Raw genomic sequence first — 27,925 nt, 5'->3', positions numbered from 1 at the left:
TCCTTTTTTAAATTTTTTTATTGATGTTCTTGCCCAGCTAGTGTATGACAGCCTGTTGAATTCATTGCAGTGCTGTCTTCTGCAAATGGCTTGTGATGTTCTTATTTGTTGCACCAGCAAAGAGTTGATGTGGGCGCTTAAGCTGGGTCAGAGTAACATGAGAGGGAGGAAGAGTCGGCACTTGCTTACAGGTTAGCAAGCAACCAGTCCAGCAACCCACAACGAGGCATGTTTCCCACAGCGGCATCCATCTGTTGTTTTTCAAAGTACCTCATTACCTCTTGGAGAATATCACCAACACTGTGGCCCTTCTTGGCTGCTTTTTCAGCCAACTGGGGAAGCTTCTTCAAATCTCCTTCATTTTGATTCATGAATGACAGGTTGGGCACATTGAAGTGGGATGCAGCCATCCATTGAAGGATAGCCTGGAGTTCTTTGTTCAGGGAACTGTTGTTAGCATTCTGATTGTTCACTATCACTTCAGAACCAGATGATACTAGCTGTTTTCCGTTACCCTTGGTTTGTGAACTTTTCCTGGGTAGTGCTGCTGTTTTTGAGGATGAAGCACCAAAGGCATTCTGTTCATCCAACATGTCACCAGCTAAATCTTGGGTGTTGTTTTTGACCATGAAAAGACACAGTTTCATCACAGATTCCACCAGTTGATCAATAAATTGCTTGTTCATCTGATCCATGTTGTCAGATTGATCTGTGGCTGAATTGGTTGGTTTAGATAAAGCCTTTTTGCTAGACTTGCTTTCACTGCTCACAGCCTCTTTATAATTCTTGTTTGTTTCAAATGCATTGTCATCTATATTGAAACCAGCCTCACATAAGACCTTCTGAATGATTGATAAGAGGATATTTGATATGTCTCCCTTTTGGGAGTCAAGTTGGTCATTCCTTGCCCCAGAGTGCCTTGATCCAGTAGCCATCGACAGGGACTTGGAACTCTGGCTGCTCCCAGCCTTTTCAAAATGAGAATCACGAGAAACATATCCAAACGAAGTGGAGCCAGACTCATGTGTTGACTCTTTGCCATTTGTCTGTTGTAACAGATGTTGTTGTATCAACATTAATGCAGTCACAATGAGGTCTTTTGCATACTTATCCATTGAGCAATGCTTTTCTGAAGTTTTGCTTGACGTTGATTGACACTTGCTGGATCCTCGGTCTTTATCCTTCCCTTGACTATGCAGTTCACTTTTCATTGCTGTAAATTGCATGCCCTGAGATTTGCTGTCTTGGGAGCCTGTTTTAACTGATGTGTATGCCAGGCTTTGAGACTTGGACTGCTTTTCATCTCCTGCTAAGGCTTTAAACAGGCGTTTCACCATGGCTTCCAAAATTTCAGTAGACTTTTGGCTTCCTATGTTGAATAGATTCTTCTTCACTGTGGAAACGAAATCAGAATCTGTCATGAGCACCCCTGTGACATTATGTAGATTTTTCATAGTTGAGTCTATCAAGTCTGATATGACGTCTTTGGTGTGTTTGAGGACTACTCTCTTCAAAACTACACAAGCTGGGGTTGTCTTTCCATCCTTCCTTTGGACTTTCATGGTCTTCATGAATGAGAACATCATGTCAGAAGCAACTTGATTTGCATAAACCATTAACCCCTTGCTTACCGAAGTACCAGAATCATCATGTCCAGACTGTTTTGCTTGCTGACACATTTGTTTATCTCCAGGCTTTCCTCCTTGCTTTAAACCACTTTGATTAGACATCTCACCGTAGAAGAGTGATGTTTTTTTGGATCCTGAAGTATCTTCCTTCCTGGCTGCCTTTTCTTGAGATGACCTGGGGGATGGTAATTTACCCTGTGGGTCCTGTGTGCTTGCCTCAACAGCCTCATTAACCATTTGTGATGCGATTTTGCTCACTGAACCACGGGTATTATTTTTCCCTTCACCAGCTGAGCCATGAATACCCTGACGTATAAACTTGTTGGCAGTGCCTTCCAGTTTATCTGTGATCTCTTTACGTGCCATTTGAACAACCAAAGAACACAGCTTATTTACATAGTATGAAACATCATCTGGATCTCTCTTTCCCTTTTGGGCACCAGCAGACTTTAAAGATGTATCACTGTTCTGGGACAATGATGGATCATTGAAGGTTTCACTGCCTTTGCGTTTCTGTGGAGCATCTGAAGGGGTCAGTGCATGCTGGAATCCAACTGCATATTTCTGAAGGTCATTGTTGAGCCAGCTCACAACACTGAGTTCATCAGTTGAACCTTGTTTAAAAAGACATACTGCTCCTTCAGTCTTAGAATGATCATGTTTCTCATTGTCCTTTATTACAATGACTTCCTTTTCCTCCAGATTCCCCAGATCAAGTTCATTTGAAGGTTCAGAGATGCTGCTGGCATGGCTAGCAGCTTTCTTTGCTTTTGAATCTTTGTCCTTTATATTCAGGCTGGAGACATCAACAAAACAGATCACTTTCCGGTCCTGGTCCTTCTGTTCATCAGGGTTGTAGAGGTCTACTTTACACACACCTGCCTGGCTATGTAACCAGTCAACTTCCTGAGACATGGTTGCAGGTTGATAATAGGACTGTGCCCAGGACCGTCAAGTGTTCTTTTATCAATTGCGGTGCTTTTGATGACCTTGCCAGACTCGAGATGTTGCCTCCTCTCTCAGCTTTCCATGCTCTTCTACTGCCAGATGGGCTCTTTACCACTGTTGACTCATGGTTTCTATAGCAGCAGTGATGTCACAAAGAACCAATTTCACCAACAACCAATGATGCGTTGGCAATGTTTTAAAAGTGGGCTACTATAAATGTTTCCTTTAGCCTGTGTTAAATCTGTGTCATTTGGGTTTGGAGGGTGTTTTATGATGTGATCTGAGGGAATGGAGACTTTATTTTGTTTTCCTTATAAGCAAAAAACTTTTTGTAAACATAAACAAGGCATGAGCCCAATTTAGCAATGAAACTTGCATTAAATTGCATTTTCTGGATATATTGATAGTATAGGACAGAGGTTATCTTTTGATTAGAAGAGGGAGTTTAGAATGAAGATGGTGGTAGTGTCATGGTGTTTCCCCTAAGATGATGACATCACAAAGATCATAGCTCCCCAACAATGGCTGAACAAAAAAACCTCTAGACTTGAAAAACGTCTTATTTCTCTTTCCATTCCTCGCTTTTCTCTCATTTTCTTTCTTCTTCATCTTTCCCTTTTTTTATTTTCCTTCTTTTTTCTCTTTATGACCAGTCCATGTATCTTTCCCTCTTAAAATACAGTGTGATGAATATTATAAAACCACTCTCTCCCATTTTCAGATGATTCAAAAATTAACAAATTGTAGACAGTATACAAAGACATCTTGTCATCTGATCTCTCTGCCAGTGCAGGATTGTTCCCTATAAAATATTCACTATAGTTTTGTGAGATTAATGTTAAATCTCCCAGATGACATTTCTGTTTGTAGATTATTGTATGGCTTATAGCTCTCTGGAAAGGGTGGATGGTCCTTGTGCTCAAAGCATTGCGCTGGTACTCAGGAGATCTAGGTTCAGTTCTCAGCTTTACCACAGATTTCATGTTTGATCCCAGGCAAGTCAGATTCTTAATCCCCACTTCCCCATCTCTAAATTGGGGATGGTAACACTTCCTTTCTTTCATCTTTTGTTTGGATTGTCTGAGGTCCTTGGGGACGTGCTTTACTATTTGTATGTGTCATGCTTTTCATGATGGGTCCTTTAGACATGATTATACTACACATAATTACATACATATCTGTCACTGTCAGACACATGTCTGTCACTGTTTAGCAGTTAAGTATATTGTATAATAATCATAGCAGCAGCATTTTTCCTTCCATGATGTGATTTTTTTTCAGCTCAGTTTGCCTTTCCTATTGACTGCGCCATACACAATAACATACTTGTATGAACCATTGATGCAAAAATATTGTCCAGTACTTAGCAACTAATTATGGTATAATATCAGATACTAGATGTAGATAACATAGAAATAGGGTTCACAGAGGGGAATACCCTGATGAAGTACAGGTAGTTTCCTCATTTAGATCTAGGAGATTAAAAAATAAAGTTTCCATAAGAATTAAAAGGTGACAAAATTCTGGAAACACTAACGTAACTGAATATTCTCCTAAATGAAATAATCTTAAGTATCATTTATATTTTGAAATAGTATTTACCTTTTTTCTTTGATGCATTAGTTCACTGGATATGAGGAAAATACCTTTTTTTCCCTGGTAACCATGCATATATCTATTTTCGCTTAATGTCAAACTGATAAATGTGGCTGGCTGAAGTTAGGCATAGGTTGTGGCTGGCTGAAGTTAGGCATAGGTAGTTAGTTAGGCATAGGTATCCAGGTAAAAGTGACCCAGTTGTTTTGGATACTGTGTTTTAGTTCTTATAATTAATCCCAAAATAAACATCACAGTAGCAGGATGGGTTCAGAGATGGGCAACCAAAATGACAACAAGCATGGAAATGTTTATGGAAGGATAAGAGAATGAAAATGTGGGGTTTGTTAAGAGAAGACTAGAGGAATAGTAGGGAACACGGAGATGTATAAAATAGTGAACAGTATATAGCAAAGGTAAATTGGGCATGGCTCCTTAATCTTTCTCATAAAACGGGATCAAGGAGAGATTAGATGGAATTAAAAAGAACACATTTGAAATGAGTAAAAGAAAATACTTCAAAATTGTGATGAGATCTTTGAGACTAAGGTCTTTATAGGATTCACAAAAGGATTGGCTATTGCAAGTGGATATGTAGGGCTACCTATGATTAATGTTGCATGATACCTGTTTTCAGTTGCTTATAACTTTGCAAAATTTTAACCATTTGAGCTGAAATTTTCCATGCTGGGCGTCTCCCCCAAGCTTCCATGTGCATGCACGTGTTGAAATTTCAGTCCAAACATTTCAGCCATTTCCAAGAAAAATATGTTGATTTGCCCTGGTAAGAAAATTCTTGAGAAACATTTTCTTTGATAATCTCTAGAGTCCACATGCGTTGGAACAGGCACTTAAAAGTGGGTAATCTTTATATAAAAGATGTACCTTTTGCTGTCCCTGTGAAAATCCACTCAAATTTGGCCAAAGTATAAGCCTTTGGGAAGAAAATCAGTTTTCACATTCTCACTAGAGATTAGCTAGAGCTTCTTGGCTAAATTCTCCAAAGAGTCTCTGCTCCAGGCAGAGTTGAAAGGGAACATTAGGACTAGGATGTTGGTGAGAGCAGGGCCTGAACACTTCTCCATGCAGCCAGGAATAGAGGAAACAGATTAGTCCCATTTATAATCAAGGATCATTAAACGTGGTTGCATGGAGAATGGCACAACAAGCAACAGCTGGAGAGCTGCAGATGTGAGCTCTTGAAGCTGGCTACCTATTCTCTTTTCTGGCTCTTTCATGTACTGCAGAGAAAGAGCTTCTGAGCTGGATTACCTAGATAACATTGTGGGAGCTGAAAAATATGAGCAGAGATAGGGAACAGAACAGAAAAATCAATTGTCAGAAAGATTCATTGACTAATTTTATGTTCCATGAAACAAAGCTGTGTATATTGTGGACCACGGTGGGAATAAAAGGTATTTCATTATGGTTGAATAAATTAATGTTGCACACTGTATTCTTAACTTGAAATAAGCGATGCAATTTGTGCTACGCAATTTCGAGGTAATTTCAAAATAGCTTATTCTGAAATTTGGCACTGTCTACACAGCATTTATTTCGAAATAAATCGCTATTTTGAAATGTCCTTTCTCGTGGAATGAGGTTTACAGTGATGTCAGAATAACGAGCCTGTTATATTTCAAAATAACAGCACACTCAAAAGACACAGAATAGCTATTTTGGGATACCTCCAGTATCCCGAAATAGCACTGCAGTGTAGACATAGCCTTAGACGGCTCACCACTGAATTAAAGGGTGCTTTCAGAAGAATATGGTCCTGTTGTGTGGCACAGAACATATGTCCCTGACTAAAATTAAACAACCTCTTTGTTTTGTTTTTTTATATATATGTATGTTGGTAATTCAGTAATGTATCTCTTGAAAATTGTGAAGAAACAGCAATATGGGAGCAATTTGTCAGATTTAAAATCAAATTAGAGAAAATGTGTTTTCCAAAAATTAGTTTCTTTTCAAAGTCTGGAGCAAATGGATGCTTGCTCCATAAAGCTTTTAAAAACAGCACTTTGAAAATGTTTCCTTTGTCACCAGTTTAAAGCTGAACTGAATAGTTGTCTTATTTACTTTAAATTATGTGATCTATAAAATACTTTGATGCTAAATTTGTGTAATTTTTATTTTTTACAGATATCTTGGTATCATTTGATGAAATACATCCTATACATTTGATAATTATTGTCTTTGACTTTAACATATTAGATTTCTATCTATACATTTTCATATATGGTTCTTTTCTCAGGTTCAGAACTTAACATTGCGCAGTCAGAAGTTGGGTGTATTGTGTAGTTCACAGAATGGCCCACCAAAGAACAGTAGTCAGGCTCAGTCATTGTCTCTTTGTACTAATAAAACTGTAACTGGTACCAAGGCCAGCCAACCGGATTCTCCAGACAGCAACAGAAAAGGAGACAGCCCAACTTCTGAGTGTCGAAGTACATCTGTCACACGGACATCAAGTATACATCAGTTAATAGCACCAGGTGCGATGAAGCTTTAGCTTTAAAAAGGTTGTTAAAGTTCACCTTGTTAGTTATAACACACAAACAAGTGTCTTGCCTCAAATAGTCATTGAATGTTTGAGATCTCAAATCATTTGAAGATAATTACTTTCTGTGGGGCTTAAAATATTTGTCTCTCTTAATTTTCTGTGCCTTCACAGAGAATGGGAGGAGAGGGAGAAAAAGAATGCAAAAACGTGTGTGTGTGTGTGTGTGTATATTGTCCAGCTTAGTTGTTGTGATATTTCAGTCCTTTTAGCACCCAAAGACCCATTCATGGTCACAACACCATTGTTCTAAGCAGCGCATGAACTCATAGGTAGACTGTCCCTGCCTCAGAGAGTTTATTATGTACTGTAGTTTAAAATAAGTTAAGAAAGTGTGTGACACAAACAAAAGGGGAAGAAAACTTGGTGAAATAGAAGATGAGATTAACCAATCCAAGACTATGCCCTTAGATTGCCCTTAATTTAAGAATTTCTGCTAGTTCAAGAGTAGGAAGTTTGCTATTGTAAATGAGCTGAGTAGGACTGGTGCAAGAGAAAGTCTGCAAGATAGAGGGCTCTTGAATTTTTGACCCCCATTTTGTCAATTGGGAAATTAATCCATCCCCTTCTTTAAAAAATTAGATATCAAATGATATTTTTTCAAATGAAAGAGAAAATGGATAGGGCTGGGGGAAGGGATGGAGAAAAAGAAGGAAAAGTCCCAGGTGTCAAACCAGAGGAAAATCCTCGGCATTTCAATTTCCTGTTGTAGGCAGTTATGACAACGAGTCATCTGCTCCTTTTGGAGGAAGGGGAGTACACATGCCTGAAAATGAGGCCACTTTTAGATGCCTAATTATTATTTTTTTTGCATAACTTCAGACACTCACACTTTTACAGGTTCAATATAAATGTTGTAAATGAAAACTTTTTCAGCCCATTATTTTTAAAACCTATTTTGAAATAGCATTGACCAACATTAAATTAGAACTTTTAATCAAACCTTATTAATGCTAAAGTACTTACTACTTTTATATTATGCCTGTTTTAAAATAGGTAGCTGTAAATGCTATTCTTTTGAAAATAGAGGGTGGGATATTTTTTTTTAGATGAAAAGAAGTCTTATTAACGGTAGTGATAGAGATGCAGCCGTGTTAGTCTGGTCTAGCTAAAACAAAAGACAGAACTATGTAGCTTGTTAGTCCTTAAAGTGCTACATAGTTCTGTCTTTTATTAACAGTAGTTTGAGAACTAATGACAGAAAGATATATGTTTTTCTATGGAAGCATTAGTGCATATAAAACAAGCATGATTTTGTTTAATTGTTCATTGCTGGATTTCACATTAGAATTTACCAAAATGAATTCATTCTGTTCACGTGTTATATTTTGAGACTCTATATATGGTTGAAGAGAGTATTTTCTAAAGTTTTCTAAGTTGTTTGGTCAAGTTCTGTGCTGAATTTAATCATTTGATGTGAAAAATTTCCTTATTTAAATATTTATTGGAATGTTCTTTGAACTTAAGTAAACAAATACTAATTGTAATTTTTCCCCCTCACAGCTTCATATTCTGCAATTCAACCTCATTCTCTAGTAAAACATCAGCAAATACCTCTTCATTCACCACCTCCAAAGATTTCCCATCATCAGCTGATACTACAGCAGCAGCAGCAAGTTCAGCCAATCACACTTCAGACTCCTCCCAATCAGGAACCACCTTCATCACAACACTATGTTCCACTCCAAAACCATGGTCTTCCTCCAGTTGCCAATAGTGTTCACTCACAACATTGCTCACCAGTTCACATCCATCCTTCTCCTTTAACAGTGTCTCCTACTCCATCCCAATCAGCTCAGCAGTCAGTAGTGGTGTCTCCTACACCTGCTCACTCACCTAGCCAGTCACCAACCATAATTATTCATCCACAAGCACTTATTCAGGCACAATCACATCCTCTTATACCATCAACTCTACAGTCAGATCAGAACCCACAGCAGCCCACTACTAGTCCAGGACGACCAGGAGCACAACAGCTTAATCTTCCATCCCATCTTACAGTATCACCTTCCTCAGTAGTACACATTGGGCCAATAGATCAGCCGAACTTGATGTCCCCGAGCCAGCAGATAGTGTCTCCAACACCACACCAGCAATATCCAACCTTACAGTCTGTGCCACTCCCAGTTGCAACCCCTCCACAGCTGTCAACATCTCCAACCCAGATTCAACAACTGCCCTTGCAGTCTGTGCAATCTTTACAAATGCAGCCTGAAATTCTATCCCAGGGCCAGGTTTTGGTGCAAAATACTTTGGTTTCTGAGGAGGAGCTTCCTGCTGCAGAAGCTTTGGTCCAACTGCCATTTCAGACTCTTCCACCACCACAGACTGTTGCAGTAAACCTTCAAGTTCAGCCATCCGTACCTGTTGAAACTCCTGTGGTAAGCCCTCAGAAATTTTCTTTTTGGTTTTGATGTTTAACTAAAGGTGGAAAATCCTTTCTTCAACAACATTCTCATAATACAATGAGGCTGTGTCTAGACTGGCCAGTTTTTCTGGAAAATCAGCCGCTTTTCTGGAAAAACTTGCCAGCTGTCTACACTGGCCGCTTGAATTTCTGCAAAAGCACTGACTTCCTACTGTAAGAAATCAGTGCTTTTTGCTGAAATACTATGCTGCTCCCGTTTGGGCAAAAGTCCTTTTGCGCAAAACTTTTGCGCAAAAGGGCCAATGTAGACAGCTCAGCTTTGTTTTCCGCAAAAAAGCCCCAATCACGAAAATGGTGATCAGGGCTTTTTTGCGCAAAAGTGCGTCTAGATTGGCACGGACACTTTTCCGCAAAAAGTGCTTTTGCGGAAAAGCATCCGTGCCAATCTAGACGCTCTGTTCCGAAAATGCTTTTAATGGAAAACTTTTCCGTTAAAAGCATTTCCGGAAAATCATGCCAGTCTAGACGTAGCCTGAGAGTAAAATGGCATAAAAATCTCATAAGCGTATGTAAGGAATGAAGAAACTGTTCTCAAAACTATGATTAGGTTAGATAAAACTGGCATTGCTGCATGGCATCTGAAGAAAGTGGTGTTTTGAAAACCTGGCGCTCAGTCTGACACTCATTTTATTGCTGCATAAGCAAATAATTTTACTGCCTTTGCAGAACTAACTTTTCCATTATGAAACTTACTTCCTTTGAAGTAAGTGTTTTGTTGTTCTTCAGAACCAAGTGAAAATTGATTGAAGCCCAGGAAGATGAGCCAAATGCCAGACAGCCTCTTGGGGCATATTCTCCATACTACCCAAAGTTCCACTTTACCTTCCTCAGATGCACTTAAGGGAAGATAAAGACAGCTGTACAGGAGCAGCTGTAACTTACACCACCACTGAAATAAGTTCCCTCCGGAAATCAGTAATTCCACCATGCCTTTGGAATGTCATTAACGGAATCCCTTCTTGCTCTATTGCTGGGCAAGTGGGGAGCAGATAGTGCCAGTGAAAAGTTCTCCTTTGTACTATGAAATGTTGGCCCTCTATATTAAATGTAATTAAAATTGAAAGTATTAAAATTGAATTTTAAATATTCAAGTACATTTGTACAATCAAAGCTTTGAGAATTTTCAAGATAATAGATATCAGGAAACATAAAAGGAGGTTTTGGGTAACTGAATTTTGGATATTTGAGTTGGTACTATAACTGAAAAGCCTCTCCACCAAGAGAGATTTTGGGAATGTTTATGCCTACACTGTGTTCACAGCTACTGCCCTGATCAATCAGTTCTTTGCTAGTCTTTGCTCTATTTTTTTAAGTGCAGGTTTTAGTTGACTCATTTTGACCCTGATTCAGCAAAGCACTTAAGAATGTGCTTATCAATAAACATGAAAAGTCCCAATGAAGATTAAAGACAAGTTAGAGCCTTTGTCACTTTGTTTTCCTGATGTGTGCCTAATTGACAGCTCTTGTTGCTATCATAGGCTTTGTCTACATTACTGGGGTAGGTCACTCTATGTCACACTACTCCAGATACATGAAGTACACGCAGTCCCCGGGTTACGTAAAAGATAGGGACTATAGGTTTGTTCTTAAGTTGAATTTGTATGTAAGTCGGAACTGGCTCCAGATTCAGCCACTGCTGAAACTGATCAGCGGCTGACTACAGGAAGCCCTAGGCAGAGTTGCTCTGCCCCCGGCTTCCTGGAATCAGCCGCTGATCAGTTTCAACAGCGGCTGAATCTGGACTCCTGGGACAGAACAGCTGGGGCACTGCCGGGTAGGTCCCCGCAGGACCAACCCGGCAGCACCCCAGCTGCTCTACCCCAGGCGTCCCGCAACAAAAGCCTGGTCTGCTGGGGGGGTGGGGGAGGGCGCACTAGCTGCGCCCCCTCCCCCCCAGCAGACCAGGGAGACCCGAGCAAAGCCGCGGAGGCGTGCAGAGGTCCCGCCGCCTGTGCGGCTTTGCTCCTGTCTCCCTGGTGTCCCTGTCTCCCTGCTCCTGTCTCCTGGACTCCCCCCCAGCACACCAGGGAGACCCGAGCAAAGCCGCACAGGCGGCGGGACGCCGCTGCCCGTGCGGCTTTGCTCCTTTGCCCTGGAGCAAAGCCGCAGAGGCGGCGGGGTCCCCCGCCTCTGCGGCTTTCCTCCGGGGCAAAGGAACAAAGCCACACGGGCAGCGCAGTCCCGCCGCCTGTGCGGCTTTGCTCGGGTCTCCCTGCTGTGCTGGGGAGTCCCCCCCCAGCACACCAGGGAGACCCGGAGCAGCTTTTCTTGCCCCGGAGGACGCGGTGGCGGGACCACTGCGCTCTGGGCGGTCCCGCCGCCCGCGAGCTCCGGGGTGAAAAAAGCCCCGTTCGTAAGTGCGGATCCGACATAAGTCGGATCCGCGTAAGTCGGGGACTGCCTGTACATAGTCAATGTAGTTTAGGTCAACTTACTGCGGTATCTACCTCATGTCGCATTAACAAGAGACATTATCTTGTCAACTTATCTTACTCTCATTCTGGTGGAGTACTGGAGTCAACCAGAAAGTACACTGCAGTCAATTTAGTAGAAATTGCAAACTACAGCCACTTGGAGCTGCAAATGGCCATTCTTCTTTGAGTGGTTGCTCATGCCCATTCCATGTAGATGTGTGCATGTTGCATGCATGCATCGCTGGAAGTTTTTCCTTTGGCAGAACCCATTGAGCTAGCAGGGTAACCCCCTGGAGTGGCGGCGTTATGTCAGCTAATATATACCCTGCTGGCCCTCCACCACCTCAGTTCCTTCTTACCATTCATGATGGTCATTGGAACGTGTTCTGCTCTTGCTCTGCAAGCACTCTTTAGCAGTTCTCACCTGGTTTGTTCTTGTAGATTAGTTAATGTTCTTATTAATTGTTCTTGTTATCTCTGTAAATAGTTCTTAGAGTAGGTGTTTCACTCCTATGGGGGGACTTGCTTAGTGTTTCCAGCGCTCGCATTGGGGCATGCCTGGGCCCTAAGGCTTCAAGCCCTGCATCAAGTGCTTGAAGCTGATGCCCTATGGGGAGTCCCATCTTTCTGAGTCCTGAAAGATTTGCAGAGGGTTCAAGTGAGAGCATGAGTCCTACACCAAGTGGGAGCATGAGTCCCGCCTGAAGATCCTACTGATGGAGGTGGTTCTCTGTCTGGCTTCAGTGTCAGCCATGCAGAATTCACTGGCTTTGGTGCATATGGAACTCAACCACTTTCAGGTCTCCCAGGCACTGAGAAGGCAGTGGCACCAATCCCAATTCCTGGTGCCACAGAAGAAATAGAAACTGAGCAGAGGCAGGTCCCTATTGCGGTATCAGGAGAGGCACAGGGCACTGACGGTTTCAGTACCCGGACCTTCGAGGTCGGTTGGGTTGTCCCAACCTACACTGGGATCCTAGCCCTGTAGAAGACCTCTTGGAGCCATCGACGCCGGACACATTTGAGGCTACGGGGGACTTCATCCAACTAACCTCATCCCCATCCTCAGCATTAGCCTTGAGGAGGAGCGAGACTCTTGATGGCACCATGTCAGTGCTATGGCCCTGAGTGCCCCGGCACCATCCCCAAGGGGGCACCACAGGGCTGCCCCGGTGCTGACAGCTTTGACCCCAGCACTTGTTCAAGCCCCCACCCTGTTGTGGGCACCAGCTCCGGCACTGATCCCCCTCTCTGGCGCTGGCACCAAGCCAAGCTGGGAACACACCACTGCCTTTATCATCAGGCCAGCCACTGGAGCTTGCTGTGCCACTTTTCTCCCCTCGCCCCTCCCCCCTCCGCCCTCCTTCCTCCTCCTGGTACTCTGGCAAGCCTGAGTCTGTGGCTAGGCATGCCCCTATCCATAGGTCACCAGTAGCCTCTGCCGTGGCACCACCCTGGTCAGCCTCTTTCGAGTCAATGGAAGAGTTGGTCTTCTCGTTGCAGGCTTCCACGTTCAGGTCTTGGCACTGCTGCTATTCCTGGCACTGCTCCCACCACTGCAGCCCTTACGTACAGCCACAGTAGAAGCAGCCCTTGCCACCCGAGCCCACTTTTGTCCAGCAAGCACAGCGGTCATGGCCACCGCAGTTACAAACACCCATCTCAGTGGCCCTTTTGGACTCCCTGGGCTTTCCATTGGTCACAGGGAGTGGGACCCACTAGGCCTGAGTTGGGCTACTTGTGGTCCAGGGCTCCTCCCTCAGCCACCCTGCTTTCAATTCCCCTACATTGGTTCAGTCCTTGCCTCTGGGCCAGGCCTCACATAGAGCTCTGAGGGTCAGTGTCCACCCACAGCCCAGGCCTCAGCAGTGACCTCCTCAGCAGCCTCCCAGGAGGCTCCTCAGGCCCATGACCTGAAAGACGATGGTCTAAAGGGGCTCCTCATCTTCATCTCCAGACAAGGCCTTATGAGGGGCCCTCCCATTGATGCCATCCATGGACTTGAGAGCACACCAGGATCTTCTTCGCTGGCTGGCTCAGAGCCTGGTGTGCAGCCAGAGATGGTGTTGGAGGACTTGGACCCAAGGGTTGACATTCTGCAAGCCGACGTCTCTACCAGAGTGGCCCTGCCCCTTAATAAAATGGTGGTTAAGATCACAAAGACCCTTTGGCTGATCCCAGTCTCTATGCCACCAGCTGATAAAAAGGTGTAGAGGCATAACTTTGTGCCTCAATCAGGGAACAAATACCTTTTCTCCCAGGGTCCCACCTCCAGGGTCCGTGGTTGTCCAGTGCGAGAGGCAGGGGCAGCTGGGCCTGACTCCTAAGAACAGGGAGACCAAAAAGATGGACCTTCCTGGAAGGAAGCCTAAGCCTCAGGAGGGCTGCAGCTCTGCATAGCAAACCAGCAGGTTTTGCTTAGCTGCTATGCTTATAACTCCTGGACTGTGACAGACAAGTTCACCAAACTTCTCCCTCGGGACTCCTGGTCTGAGTTCAAGTCCCTCTTGGAGGTGTGCAGGGTTGTTTCCCATGTGGCCTTGTAAGTGACCGTGGATGCGGCTGCCCATACTATGGCTACGGGCCTAGTTCTTGGTTGTAGTTTGTGGCTGCAAGAGCCTGAGGTGCCCCCGAGCTTCATACCACTAACCAGGACCTTTCCTTTGAAGGACTGAGCCTGTTCTCGGAGCAGACACACGGGCCACATTGAAGTCCCTGGAGATCCACGCTCCTGCCCCCCAGAGATGATCCCTCTCCAGAAGGAATGCTCCCTGACCTTCCCAGCTGGGCACCTGCCTGGACTTCTCATAGTGCAGGGGAAAGAACAGAAATGGCAGGAACAACAGACGCTGTTCCAGTCCCTCATCTGCCCAAGGGTTGGATTCGGCTGGCAAAAACCAGGGCCTCCGTCAAGGGTTTTGAGGGTGCACCCGAGGACAGCTCACCAGTCTCACCTCTCCCTTTTTTTGGACCACTTACTCCCTTTCTACTGGGCTTCGCTTTCCATCACCTCGGTTTAGTGGGTCCTTGAGATGGTAGGGCGGGGCTACACCATCCTGTTCCTCTCTCCTGCTTCCTCCCATTCCTCTGCCCCCGTCCCTTTTCAGGGACCCCTCTTACGAGCATCTTCTGTGGGAGGAGGTGCAACAGCCTAAGGGTGGCTGAAGTGGTGCCCCTGGAATTCATGGGCAGGGGTTTCTACTCCTGGTATTCCTTAGTCACCAAAGAAAAGGGGTATGTTTTGCCTTCTCTTAGACCTCCAGGACCTAAATGCCTTCATCACCAAGGCCAAGTTCAAGATGTTGGTGTTGATCATTGCCTCCCTCAGCCTCGGAGACTGGTATGTTGTCCTAGACTTAAAGGGCGGCTATTTTCACATCTCCATCAGCCCTTACCATTTCACAGTTGTCCAGGACCATTATCAGTTGATGACCCTTCCCTTTGGCCTCTCTACAGCTCCTCAGGTCTTTACAAAGTGTATGACCGTTGTCCCCGCCTTCTTGAGGAAGTGCAAGATCCAGGTGTTTTCTTACCTGGACGACTGGTTCTTGCAGGGTCCTTTCTCGGACCTTGTCTTGGAGCTGGGCCGCCTCCTGAATGTGGCCAAGTCTACCCTGGTCCCCACTCAGTTCATAGAGTTAGTGGGTGCTCATCTGGATTCCACATCAGCCACAGCCTCTCTGCCGAGGTCCCGCTTCTTGGCTATCAGGGAAGCCGTTATGGCCATGTGGGCATTTCCTATGACTATGGCCAGGAACTGCATGTGCCTTCTGGGGCTCTGCATATGATTCAGCACGCCAGACTCTGAATGCATCCACTGCAGTTGTGGCTGGTCTGGGCCCACAATCCTTCCCTCCACTCCTAGGAAAGGGTGGTGACATTTCAGACATCCTCCCCTACCTGGACTGGTGGACTCAGGAGGAGGTGGTGTGCATCAGAGTCTCATTCTCTGGGCCTCTCCCAACCCTGCGACTGGTGACGGATGTCTCCAACACAGGATGGGAGCCCACGTTGGTCACATACGGACTCGGGTATGTGATGTGGGAGAAACTCTCTCGCACATCAACATCAGGGAGCTACAGGCAGTCCGCCTCGTGTGCCAGGCCTTTCTTCCCCTCAGGGGCAGAACAGTCCTCGTTCTGTCTGATAATACAGTGGCGGCGTCCTATATAGACAGAAGGTGGGGCACGTTCCCCTCCCTGTTGCCTGGAAGCCCTTAAACTATGGGATATGTGTACCGGGGTGGATATTCACCCCATTGCCTCTTACTTCCCTGGGACACAGAATATTTTGGTGGACCAACTGAACAGGTCCTTCACCAGTCATGAGTGGTTTCTCAGGTGGAACGTGGCTCTCCAGATTCGCAAGTGGGGTTTTCCCTCCTGGATCTGTTTGACACGTCAGAACAGGAAGTGTCCCAGGTTCTGCTTCCTCATGAGGTTGGGTCGCAGGTTCCTGGGGGACGCTGTCATCACCCCATGTCCCGAGGGCCTGCTTTACACATTTCCCCCATTCTCGCTGGAGCAGAAAGTACTTCTGAGGGTGAGAGAGATCAGGGCCTCCCTTATTTTCATCGCACCAGCCTGGCCTAGACTGCACTGGTTCATGTCCCTGCGAGAGACCGATAGCCCTCCCGCTGTATCTGGATGTCGCCACCCAAGCCTGTGGTCCCTGTACCTAATGGCCTATAAGCTCTATGGCTGACAGCGGCAGAGCTGCAGTGGTCAAAGTGGATGCAGGAGGTCCTGCTGGGGAGCAGGAAACCTTCCACTAGAGCTACCTATCTGCTTAAATTGAAGCGTTTCTCTATCTGGGTTACCCAGAAGGGGATCTCTCCCATGGATACCCTGGTCCTGCTGGTTCTGGACTGTCTTCTCAAGCTCAGGATCCAGGGGCTGTCCTCTTCATCAATCAAGATTCACTTGGCAGCTATTTCCACTTTTCACCTAGGTCTCCGGGGCATGACGCTCTTCACACACCCCACAGTCAGTCGGTTTCTGAAGGGGCTAGACAGGCTTTACCCGAATATCTGTCAACCTGTCCCTCAGTGGGACTTTAACTTGGTCTTGAACAGGTTCACAGGGCCCCATCCCTCTCTCAAGCCTCTGGCAACATGTTCATTACTATACCTCTCCTGGAAGGTATCGTTTCTTGTGGCCATTAAGTTGGCCAGACTGGTGTCAGAGTTACAGACCCTTACCTCAGATCTCCTCTTACACAGTTTTTTCAAGATAAGGTCAGGCTACGCCCCCATCCCACCCACCTGCTGAAGGTGGTGTCTCAGTTTCATGTCTCCCAGGACATTTTTCTCCCGTTTTTTTTTACCCCAAGCTCCAAGCTTTCAGTAAAAAACAGGCTTTACACACACTAGATGTTAGGAGAGCATTGGCTTTTTATTTGGACAGGACAAAGCCTTTTTCTAAGTCCCCCACAGTTATTTGTGGCAATTGCGGAGAGGCTCAAGGGCCAGCTGGTCTCTGCCCAGAAAATTTCTTCATGGACAATCTCCTGCATCAGGGAGTGCTATAGTCACAGCCCACTCCACTAGGCTGCAGGCCTCCTCTACAACCTTTCTGGCTCAGGCCCCTCCCTGTTCGGACATCTGCAGGGCTGCCACATGGTCTTCAAGCCATACTTTTGTCCAGGGCTGGCCTTAGGCCGATTCACCTGATTCCCCCAAATGGGGCCCCGCGCCCTGAACCTGGAAGTGTGCCAGGCACTATGGGCAGCGAGTTAATATTCAGAGCCGGGGGCCCTGCTCCAGCAATATATCCAAACAAGCCACATGAACTCAGTACAGGTGCACAACACAAAATCCATTCTGCTTATGGGTCGAAACACTTAGGCTATGTCTACATTGGTGGCTTCTTGTGCAAGAATATCTTGCACAAGAACACGTCCACAGCGTGAGCTGTGCTTTTGCGCAAGAGCATCCATGGCAGTGTGGACGCTCTCTTGAGCAAAAAAGCTCCAATGGACATTTTGGCCATAGGGGTTTCTTGCACAAGTCATCCTCTCTTACCACGCCATACTGTAAATTTCCTTGCGCAAGAGCAGGTGGGCAGTGTGGATGCTCTGTGGGTTCTTGCGCAAGAATGGCTGTACTTGCGTAAGAAGCTGCGAGTGTAGACATAGCCTTAGAAGGAACATTTCCCCCAGCCTCTCTGCCCCCGAGTTAATGTCACACACATTGGGTTAATGCAATTGCAGCATAGTTGCATGAGGGGGGTTTGGTGGGAGCCAAACTGATCCCTGTTGGTAGGAGGATGGTGGGAAAAGTCCTCTGAGAGGGGTGACATGACACTTTTTACTTGTGGTCATGTGTCCATCTTGCCCTGAGCATGTTACCTCCAGAGGCCTGGTTAACGGGGGTCAGGAAGTGTGGATAATGGGGGTCGGGGTGTGGCTAATGGGGGTCAAGGGGTGTGGCTAATGGGGCACCACCAAAAATTATACACAGGAGGTATGAGTTTAGCACAGGGTTTTCCTGTGCCACTGGTGTGTGGGTGCGTGTAGGCGGGGGGGTTGTGCTGTTTTTTTTTCCTCAACCAATTGCTGTGGGGGCCCCGTAGAAATTGTTCAAATTGGGCCCTGCACTTCCTAAAGCCGGCCCTGCTTTTGTCAATCATTCTGCTCTGGCTTATTATACTAGGGAGGATGCAGCTCTTGGCAGGGCTGTCCTCTGCTCGGTACAAGGTTAGAACTCTGACACTGCCTCCTGGGGTTTCTGCTTTGGAGTTACCTACATGGAATGGACACGAGCAATCACTTGAAGAAGAAAAAATGGTTACTTAAAATCATAACGTCTGTTCCTCGAGATGTTACTCATGTCCATTCCAAATCCCTCCCACCTCCCCTTCTTCGGAGTAATTTGGTAAGAAGGAACTGAGGGATGGAGAGCCAGCAGGGGTACATATTAGCTGATATAGCGGCACCACTCCAGGAGGCTCCTCCGCTGGCCCAACAGGTATTGCTAAAGAAAAAACTTCCGATAATACGTGCACGCAGTGCACACGTACCTACATAGAATGGACATGAGCAACACATCTTGAAGAACAACAGTTACAAAGATAAGTAACTTTTTTCCTGGAGATAGTAAATGTTAAAAAAAAAAAAAAAGGTCTTGCAGCCTGCCAGCAAATTACCCTGAAGAGCCGTGTGCCGAACTTTGCCAATCACTGAAGTATGCTTACATACACATGAGGAAAATGAATAAGCCTTCTATGTCCATGTAATGGAGGAGGAGGAAAAATAATTTAGAGAAGATGTATTAAATAAATAATGTCCCTAAACTTTTTTTAGACTTGAAACAAATAGTGAAAATACATAAGGGAACCATTGTGACAATTTTCATTTCCTTCTAAATATTATGTGTAAAAGAGAAAGAGTATAAATCACTATTCCACCAGCCATCCAGCTGAGATCACCCCCAAGGGTACGTCTACACTACAGTGCTATCTCGAATTATCTTAATTCGAAATAGTTAGTTCGAATTAAGCTAATTCAAATAACGCATCTACACACAAAATCTATTTCGAAATAGCGTTTGCTATTTTGAAATAGGGCGTCCACACTGAGTGGACCCTGAACTGAAGTTAAGGCTGGCCGGAACCAATGCCGGCAGGGCATCAGGTTAGGACTTAGTGTGTGGGGCTGCTGCCTGAGGCTAACTGAGCTCCGTGCTTAAAGGGACCCTACCCCCACCCGGACAGACAGTTCTCAGGGTTCCCCGCTTGCTTGTCTACCTTGATGAGGGACAGCAAAGCAGTCCTGTCTTGGAGTGCCCTGAGTGCCCACACTCGGGAAACCACAGCACTCGGCCACATGGAGCCAGAGCTGCCCCTGGGCATGCTGGTGCAACTCGTGGGGTCGTTGCCATCAGCCCGGCTACACTTGCTGCAGGCTGCCATCTGAGGGGGTCCATCGGGGGGCTGTTAGGATCCAGGAGGCCCTGCGGGAGAGCGTACACCCCAAGGGGCCCTCAGAGCCACCCTGGTCCTCCCCACTGGGGGATTGTGACCCTTTCCTCCCTCACGTCCTTCCACTTACCCCTCCCTAGCATCAAGTAAAAGACAGGTATGTTCAAAAATAGAAACTGGGTTTACTGAACAAAACTGGATGGGGGGACTGGAAAAAGGAGGTGGGAGAAGGGAAGAGAGAGGGTGGGAGAGGGGAGGGGGAAACCTGGGAGGAGGGAGCTGGAAGGGGGAAGCAAGGGGAAGAAGGGGGAGGGGAAGCTCAGGGCCCAGGGTTGGGGGTCTCGCTGGACCAACTTGATTTTCATGCAAACCTGCTCCTGGGTTCACATGTGGCCTTTGGTGGCCAGGCTGGCAGCTATCCTGCCATAGATGGCCGCATTCCTCCATCTAGTGCAGAGATCATGGGCGCTGGGGGCATCCCCCCTAAACCTGAATAAGGTCCATGATCTCCACCCTGGACCAGGAAGGTGCCTGCCTTCTTCAGCCCCTGTCAGGCACCTGGGAGCTGGGAGACTGCTCCTGGGGAGCGGTGGAGAGCTGGCTGCCGATGGCTTGCTGTCTCATGTTTTGGGGCCACTGGGTCAAAGGCTCCGGTGGCAGCTGCTGGTTCTGGGCTGGCAGGCTTGTAGTTGGCACAGGCACTGTGGCTAGAGTCTACCCCTATAATGACTTCGGGGCTGGAGGAGAGGAGAGTAAGTTTTCCTGGTTGTGCCCAGAGTGGCCACCAGGGCTCCCTGGGAAGGGCTGGAGGCCCCCTATTTTGAATTAAGTGTCTACGCAGCACTTAATGCGAAATAGCTGTTTTGAATTTGGTGTTACTCCTTGTAGAATGAAGTTTACCAAATTTGAATTAAGCGCTCCACTATTTCGAATTAACTTCAAAATAGCGGTTTGCATGTATAGATGCTATTATATCTAATTCGAAATAACAGCCATTATTAACATTGCAGTGTAGACATACCCCAATTCATTTGTGAAAAATATCTGATTTGAACCAGGAATTTGTTTAATTTCTTTGGATTACATAAAATTGCATTTCAATACAATGTACATATAAAAATAAGATTTCCCACTGCTGCCCCCACTCCGTCTTCCTATTCTATGACCAGCTGTTTTTTATAAGATCACAAGGGGTCTCTTGTGTTCATCACAACTTCAATTCCGATGGTTCAGCAATTATGTGTATTTGTTCCTAAGAACATTTCCAAAGAGGATTATTGCTACAGTAATGTGAACAAGATTGAATATTATTTGCTGCTTATCTTTTAGTCGGATGTAGTCAGACATGTATTATTTATTCAGTGGACTTTGTCTGAATTCTTTCCCTCTTCCCCGTCCACAGGTATTTGGAAACAATATGCATTTTTCTTACAGACCTTTATGTAGAAAAGGACTACTGTCTGTCTGACTGTGCTTTGTATTTCTGAAGCAAAACAAGAGTATGGAACTCCTTCCATGGGGAAAGCTGAATTCCATTTTTAATGGGACTTCTGTGGCTGCACATTTTCACACATTTCTTGAAAATTTGCATCATAATGGGTCGAATTCAGGTTCATGCACACATTCAAGCTACATGAGTAATTATGCATTTTTAAAATTTTGAACTTTTAAAATTTTAATTTAAAAAGTTGCATGTATTTTGGGAATAACAAAAGAGCCATATTTGGTTCCATGCTGAGCCATATTTGGCTTGAGAGCCATAGGTTGCAGAGTCCTGCTCTAAGGCTCATGTCACTCCCACTTACCATACCTCACAAGGTCAAGGCATCCCTCCTCTGGTAGACCAAACAATCCAGTCTCTGCAGAAGAATTCCATTCTTTCCACAGCCTCCCTCATGAACAATCACTAAAGGCACGTCACACACATGCTGGGGAGCTCATCTTCGCAAACAGACCATTCAGGGCCTTTGATCTCCTCAAGAGATGACCTTGCACATAAACTTGTTAGAATGGCATACTGTGCACAGTGCTTGCTAGCATTTCCTGTCCTCCATTGCCGTCAAACACATGCATATCCTTACAGACAATATTGCCTGTGTATTCTATATCAAAAAGCAAGGAGGAGCCAGGTCTCGATGCCTGTGCACCAAGGACATAAAACTGTGGAATTTTTGCATCACCCATAAAATCCACCTCTCAGCAGTTCACATACCAGGCGTCAGCAGTGTAACAGTGGACGCTTTCAGCAGACGTTTTCCCCAGCACCATGAATGAGCGCTCAACGTTTCGGTGGCACACTCACTATTCTGCAGATGGGGTCGCCCATCAATAGACCTGTTTGCAATACCTTACAACACCAAACGCATATAGTTTTGCTTCAGAGCGGGCATTGGGAGGGGAGCACTGGGAAATGCATAATTTCGTGATTCCATGCAATGAGGAAGATATTTCCTCTGATATCACTTCTTGCCAAAGTTGTTCAAAAGATGAGGACTGATGGGGCCAGGATCCTATTAATAGACCCCGCATGACTAAGACAACCATGGTATCCTTTCTTGCTCAGGATGTCAATTTGCATACATATCACTCTCTCTCTTCAGAGCAGTTTCATTACTCTGGGTTAGACAATACAAACTTACCTGATCTACACAAACTGTATCTAACAGCATGGCTCCTCTGTGGTTCTCCTGTTCTGAACTAGGACTTTCGGAGGATGTATGTACAATTTTCATCAGTAACCATAAGGATTCCACCCATGCCTCTTACACCTACAAGTGGAAGTGCTTCTCACCATGTTGTACCTCGAAAGGGTAGGACCCAATATCAGTGCCCCGTCTCTCATCCTGGACTACCTCCTTACTCTCAAGAAATCATTGCTTGCTCAGATCCATCACGGTACATCTACCGCCATCACAGCTTTTCACCACAAAATTGAGGGATGGTCCATTTTTATACACCCTATAACCAAGAGGTTCCTAAAACGGCTGTACCTCCTTCATCTGGATGTCACACAGCCCATACCCACTTGGGTCCTCAGTCTAGTGCTATGAGCCTTAATCAGACCACCCTTTGAGCATCTTACCTCTTGTTCATTTTCACACCTCTCCATGAAAGTTGCGTTGCTGGTTGCTGTCACATCTGCTTGCTGCGTGGGAGATATGGGGGCTTTCATGGCCAACCCAACTTTTACAATATTCTGTATGGACATGGTCACTCTTTTCATGCACCCGAAATACCTACCTAAGTCACATCCTCATTCCACATAAATAAGCTAGTAAGTTTACCTGTATTTTTCCTGAAACTGCATGCAAATACATTAGAGACTTCTATGCATACTCTCAATGTCAGACAAGTGCTAGCAATCTACTTGTAAAGAACTAAGCCCTTCAGGCAAACCCCTCGCCTCTACCTGGCATTCACCGAGTGGATGAAAGGGCAAGTCAGATCAAAACAAAGGCCGTTCAAATGGATCACAGATTGTATAAAACTGTGCTATAACCACCATTACAGCTGACAGCTCATTCTACCAAAGCCATCTCTTCTTTCACTGTGTAACTATGCAGTGCACCACTCGTAGACATTTGTAAAACATGACAGCTTACTTTCGCTAAACACCATGCACTTTTTTATGGGGTGAGAGTTGATACTTAAGAGGGCTCTGCAGTTCTATCATTGGCCTTCCGTAATATTCTGAAGCCTGAACCACCACAGACTGAAACTGCTTGTTAATCACCAAACATGGAGCATCAATGGGGACATCTATCGAGGAAGAAATGAAGATTACTCACCTTGTGCGGTCACTGGAATTCTTTGAGATGAGTGTCCCCATGGATGCTCCATGACCCACTTTCCACCCCTCTGCTTTGGACTTAGAGGGCCTTCAGACTAGAGTAGGAACTGGAGGGCTCAATCCGCGCATTTGTGGTGCCTACTGGACTACCATGCACCGGTTGACTCCACAAATGTGCAGCCTATACAGAGACTGCTTGGAAATCTCTGATCCAGGTGCCGGGAGGTGAAGCAGAGTTGCTAAATCACTTCAATTTGCTTTGTAGTTTTAGAGAAAATCATAACTGATAAACTTAGCATATTCCCTTGGAATCCTTGGTTTGCTTGCTGTAATATGCAGCTGCATGAGAAGGAAAGCACTCTGGTGTTTACACATAACTTTGGAGATTTTGTATATTAAAGACTCCAAATTGAACTGATTCTTGCTCTCCATTCAGAATTCCAAGTCACTCAAAAGTTAAGAAATAGCAGACTTATGGCTACCAGTGCCACCTTCCTCCCTTCGTGCCTATGCATTATGGTAGTCTTTAACTGAATGGTCTCACATTTTTCCATAGGACTCCTCCTCCTCTATTCATTCTATATGCCTGCAGGGCAAGCATTGTGAGCACAGGGAAGACAGTTATTCTGCTCTCGGTTCCTATTTCTGGTGCTTAGCAGAGAATTGGGAGGAGAAATTGATGGGAAGGTCTGTACTCGGACACTGCAGAAACAATGGAGCATGCTTTGTATAGACAGACTCTTCAGAGAATTTAACTTCTTAACACTAACAAATCTTCACTAGCTACGTGGAAATTGCAATTTTCAGAGGTTTTGAACTTGACCAAATTTGAGTGGACTGATGCCTACTGAGCAAGGTGGGGCAGAGCCACAAATGGGGCCACTGTTCTGGGGACCAGCAATTTGAAAGGGCCTGGGGTTCCTGGTTGCCACCACCATTACTGTGGTGATGGCCAGAGCCCTGAACCCTTTAAATTGCCACCAGAGCACCTCAGGGTTGCCTGGAAAGTGACCGGGCGGGAGAGGGGGGAGAGAGGGGAGGAAGGAGGGTGTGAACACTGGCACACTTCGGGCAGTACTGAGAGCTAGCTGCCTGAGGCCCTGCCCCTTCTGCCCGAGGCCCTGCCCCTTCTAGAAGCATGGAACCATGCCCTTGTCCCCCCCCCTCCCCGCCCCAACAAATCTGTCAGCCCCCAGAGTGGCTTTTTATGAGGATGGTGAAAGTCACATCCCTCACTCCAGGGTGATCATGCTGCCAAATTTCAAGCACTTCAGATCCAAAGCATGGGGTTTCTAGAATTTCTCAGTGAAGCAGTTGTAAGATTATTTTTTTTAAGCATGGACAAAACATGGCATTTTAAACTCATTCTGCTAAGTAAGTGAACAGTATTGGTTGAAACTCCCCTGCCCTCCTCCCCTCTGCCCCCCCAAAAAAATCTGATGCAGATATATTTGGCACATTAAATTTCAGCTGAAACAGTTAGTTTGGCAAAGTTATAAACAAATTAGGAATCTTGTAAAGTGTTGTGACTTATTATAGTTCATTCAATTTATGTCCTCTTTACTGAGCTTGCCATTCAGTTGTATTGCTTGAATTTAATGTTAGTCTTTAAATATAGATAAATAAAACATGGAAGATTTGAGATGGGGAGGACCTATTAAGTTCTCCTGACCACCTATCTGTGAAGAGAATGGTACACATCTTAGGATCTGTATGTTATTACAAATGCTATAGTTTTGCTTTCATTACAGGTTGGACCTCCAAAAACCAGGACTCCCTCTTCTAGCTGGACCACAGATATTCCTGGACCAGGGAGTCTTGGCTGGGATCCCCAGTGGCAAAGAGGGCTGATGGCCCCAGTAGCACAGCCAAGGCCAAAGATGTGGCAGCCCCAATAGCGGGGGCCAGCGACACAGCAGTTCGGACTGCGGGGACCTCAGCAGCCCGGCACAGGGGGTGGCCAGGTCTGGCAGCAGGGAGGGGACGCAGTCTAGGAAGCTGGTGATGGGACCTCCCCATGTCCAGCAAATTCCCTCATTCGGGGACCAGTAACGTCTCAGTGGTGCACGTCTAACCTGCATTTCTATGTCATGCATAGAAGGGGTGGGTGTATGTGTCTTTAGTGTAGAAAAATTGAAGCATAATATTAACAGCATAATATCAACATAATATTTTTAATAGTAATATATTTAAAAAAATCAATTGGTAATCTGCTTTACAGTGTTATGGCAGAATGGAAATCTTTCTAAAGCAATGCTTTATTCAATGCAGATTTATCAAGTGGAGAATGTGTGTGAGGAAGAGATGCCAGAGGAGACCGAATGTGTCCATATGGTTAGAACCCCTACTCCACCAACCTTGTCTCCACCAATCATAACCTTAGGGAATGGTGAGGGGCTTGCTTCAGAGGAACTTTTGTCAGGTGAGCACAAGACCAGAGACTGGTAGAATTAGGTCAGCTTTTTTACCTGGATCTCTTTCTGATTAAGTACTTTTTCCTAGCTTAGAATCAAAAGCTTATGATCCTCACCTGTTTTTATGGTGGATTTACAATCTAGCTGGTTGGTTAAGAGCTATATGATACAAATGTATGAAAGATGTTTGTTGTGGGCAAAGGTGGGAGATACTGAACAAAGAAAAAAAATAGGTTGAATGTATGGGAAAACATCCTACTGATGCAGCCTCTTAGTCTATAGAACAGTCTTCCAAGGAAAATGAAGTTGTCCTTTTGTTGTTATAATATAATTATAATATTAGTATCCTTATAATTTAAAGTTGATAATACAAACTATAGGGGAAAAATTTGCATTGGTAGGATCATAAATGCAGCACTGTAGATGTTTTCCATCTCTGCTTTCTGTAACTCTATGAATATAACTTGACACTGTGATTGAAGTATAATATTTTATTCTAATTTTTTTTTTTCAGAACAAGTGGGACTTCCTACAGTGGCATCATCAGTTAGTGCCTCAGTAATTAAGTCTCCATCAGATCCTTCACATGCCTCTATTCCGCCTCCTCCACTTTTGCTTCCAGTAGCTGCCACAAGGAGTAACATCACATCAAAGCCTAATAGCATTCCTAACCTAGAAAACAGACCTCCACAAGCTATCGTTAAACCACAGATCCTGACCCATGTTATTGAGGGCTTTGTTATTCAGGAGGGTTTAGAGCCATTTCCTGTAAGTGTAAAAGTTAAAAGCTACTAACATATGTTGTAAACAAATCTGCTTTAGTTCTTTGTGGCTATTACCCAATTAAGTCCTTTATATTCAGAATAACTTTTCAGAATTTTGGGATTAACTTTCTTTTCCTTTCTGTTTCATAGCCAATTTGTTACAGCACTTTTACAGTATATTGTATAAATGCATATATTATATGTATATTTTATGTGAATCAAGTTTCCCTTAAGTGTATAGTTAGAATTCGTGCTACTTTTTTTGTCCAGCTCTCTTAATTGAATGAGAGGTTACTAATTTCTAATAGTCATAGCAGAGAATTTTCTGAAAAAAAGGGCTATTAAAAAGTATACATGTTTTTCTGAGATGTGTATCTAGTGGGATGAGATAGTATATGCAGAGCGCCATCTCAGATATCTACACTGACTAATTTTTCTATAAGATAGAAAAAAGTAAAACTAAATATTATAATCAATAATACCAAAACTATCTACAGGTTGGACCTCCCTGATCTGGCATCCTTGGGACATGAGTAGTCTTAAACCTGGGAGTTTGCTGGAACAGGGGAGGTCAGGCTCCTCTCTGGCCTGTGGGAGTCCCTGCAGCCTGGGCTTACCGCCCTGCTGCCAGCCCCATGCTGTAGCTCTGGGGGTCAGCCTCCTCCGGCTGGGACACTCCAACCTCCAGTGGCCCTGCTACTTTTGGGGTTCCCGGCCAAGACCAGGGATTTTCCCTGGCTTCTGCTGAAGTTCCTAGCCAGGGCCAGAGATTTCCCTTCTTTCCCCCCCCTCTCCCCCCGCCCCCCTCTGCTGCCAGCCCTGCTTCTGCCAGAATTCCTGGCCAGGGTCAGGGGTTCCTCTCAGCCACCGACCACCCTACTGCTGCCGGTGTTCCTGGCTGAGGCTGGGGATTCCTTCCAGCCACCACCAGGGCTTCCTGGGCTGGGGATTCCTGGGGCTGGTCTCCTTACCGATTGCAGGACCAGCCCTAACTGAGGCTCCCCAGCACCCACAGGATTCCCAGCTGGCTTGTGCTCCTTGCCTCTACGACTTTCTGGATGTTGCTGGATCAGAGAATCCTGGATTTGGGAGGTTCAACCTATACTTTAGTGTTAAAATGTATTGGACAAACTTTGATACCCTTGAAGTCACTAACAAAACACTGACAGGAGTTGGATCTTTAAGAGTAGATTGTTGCTAACCACTGGAAACTTAAAATCAGAAATGGTCAGTTCCATATTACTGGGTTTGTAGTTTTGACAAGTGTGATGTCTGCTGCATTGCTAATCACTTCACTGTATAATACTCATGTTCTCATTTACCTTCCTCATCTCCTTTTCTTTACTAGTGTCATCCTGTGTTAAGTCTAGTTTGGATTGTAAGATCCTTAGGGCAGGAGACTCTCCTTTTATTTGTCTGAAAAATTATGTGTGCTTGTGTGGCATTATGCATCGTGATGAA

The 27,925-nt window shown here is 45.2% G+C and overlaps 2 protein-coding genes across 12 annotated transcripts in view; one reads left to right on the top strand and one right to left on the bottom strand.

Annotated features, from left to right (window-relative positions):
* The window catches only part of PHC3 (polyhomeotic homolog 3), a 117,041-nt gene that overhangs the window by 53,815 nt on the left and 35,301 nt on the right, over positions 1-27,925 (top strand). For all 11 annotated transcript variants that reach the window (XR_012906285.1, XR_012906286.1, XR_012906289.1 and 8 more), the window contains 4 exons: positions 6,430-6,670; positions 8,239-9,116; positions 25,558-25,708; positions 26,215-26,468. Coding sequence is in view for 4 of the 11 variants with exons in the window: in XM_075937894.1 (XP_075794009.1) it covers positions 6,430-6,670; positions 8,239-9,116; positions 25,558-25,708; positions 26,215-26,468 (1,524 nt within the window). In the remaining 7 variants the exon portion in view is untranslated. The remainder of the gene's footprint in view (positions 1-6,429; positions 6,671-8,238; positions 9,117-25,557; positions 25,709-26,214; positions 26,469-27,925) is intronic.
* LOC142830791 (A-kinase anchor protein 4-like) lies at positions 186-2,558 on the bottom strand. Its single transcript, XM_075937895.1, has one exon. The coding sequence runs from the start codon at positions 2,541-2,543 to the stop codon at positions 186-188; it is 2,358 nt and encodes a 785-aa protein (XP_075794010.1). The 5' UTR covers positions 2,544-2,558.

This window comes from Pelodiscus sinensis, chromosome 10, assembly GCF_049634645.1.
Source record: "Pelodiscus sinensis isolate JC-2024 chromosome 10, ASM4963464v1, whole genome shotgun sequence".
Classification (NCBI taxonomy): Eukaryota; Metazoa; Chordata; order Testudines; family Trionychidae; genus Pelodiscus; species Pelodiscus sinensis.
This window is presented reverse-complemented; position numbering and strand designations above follow the sequence as displayed.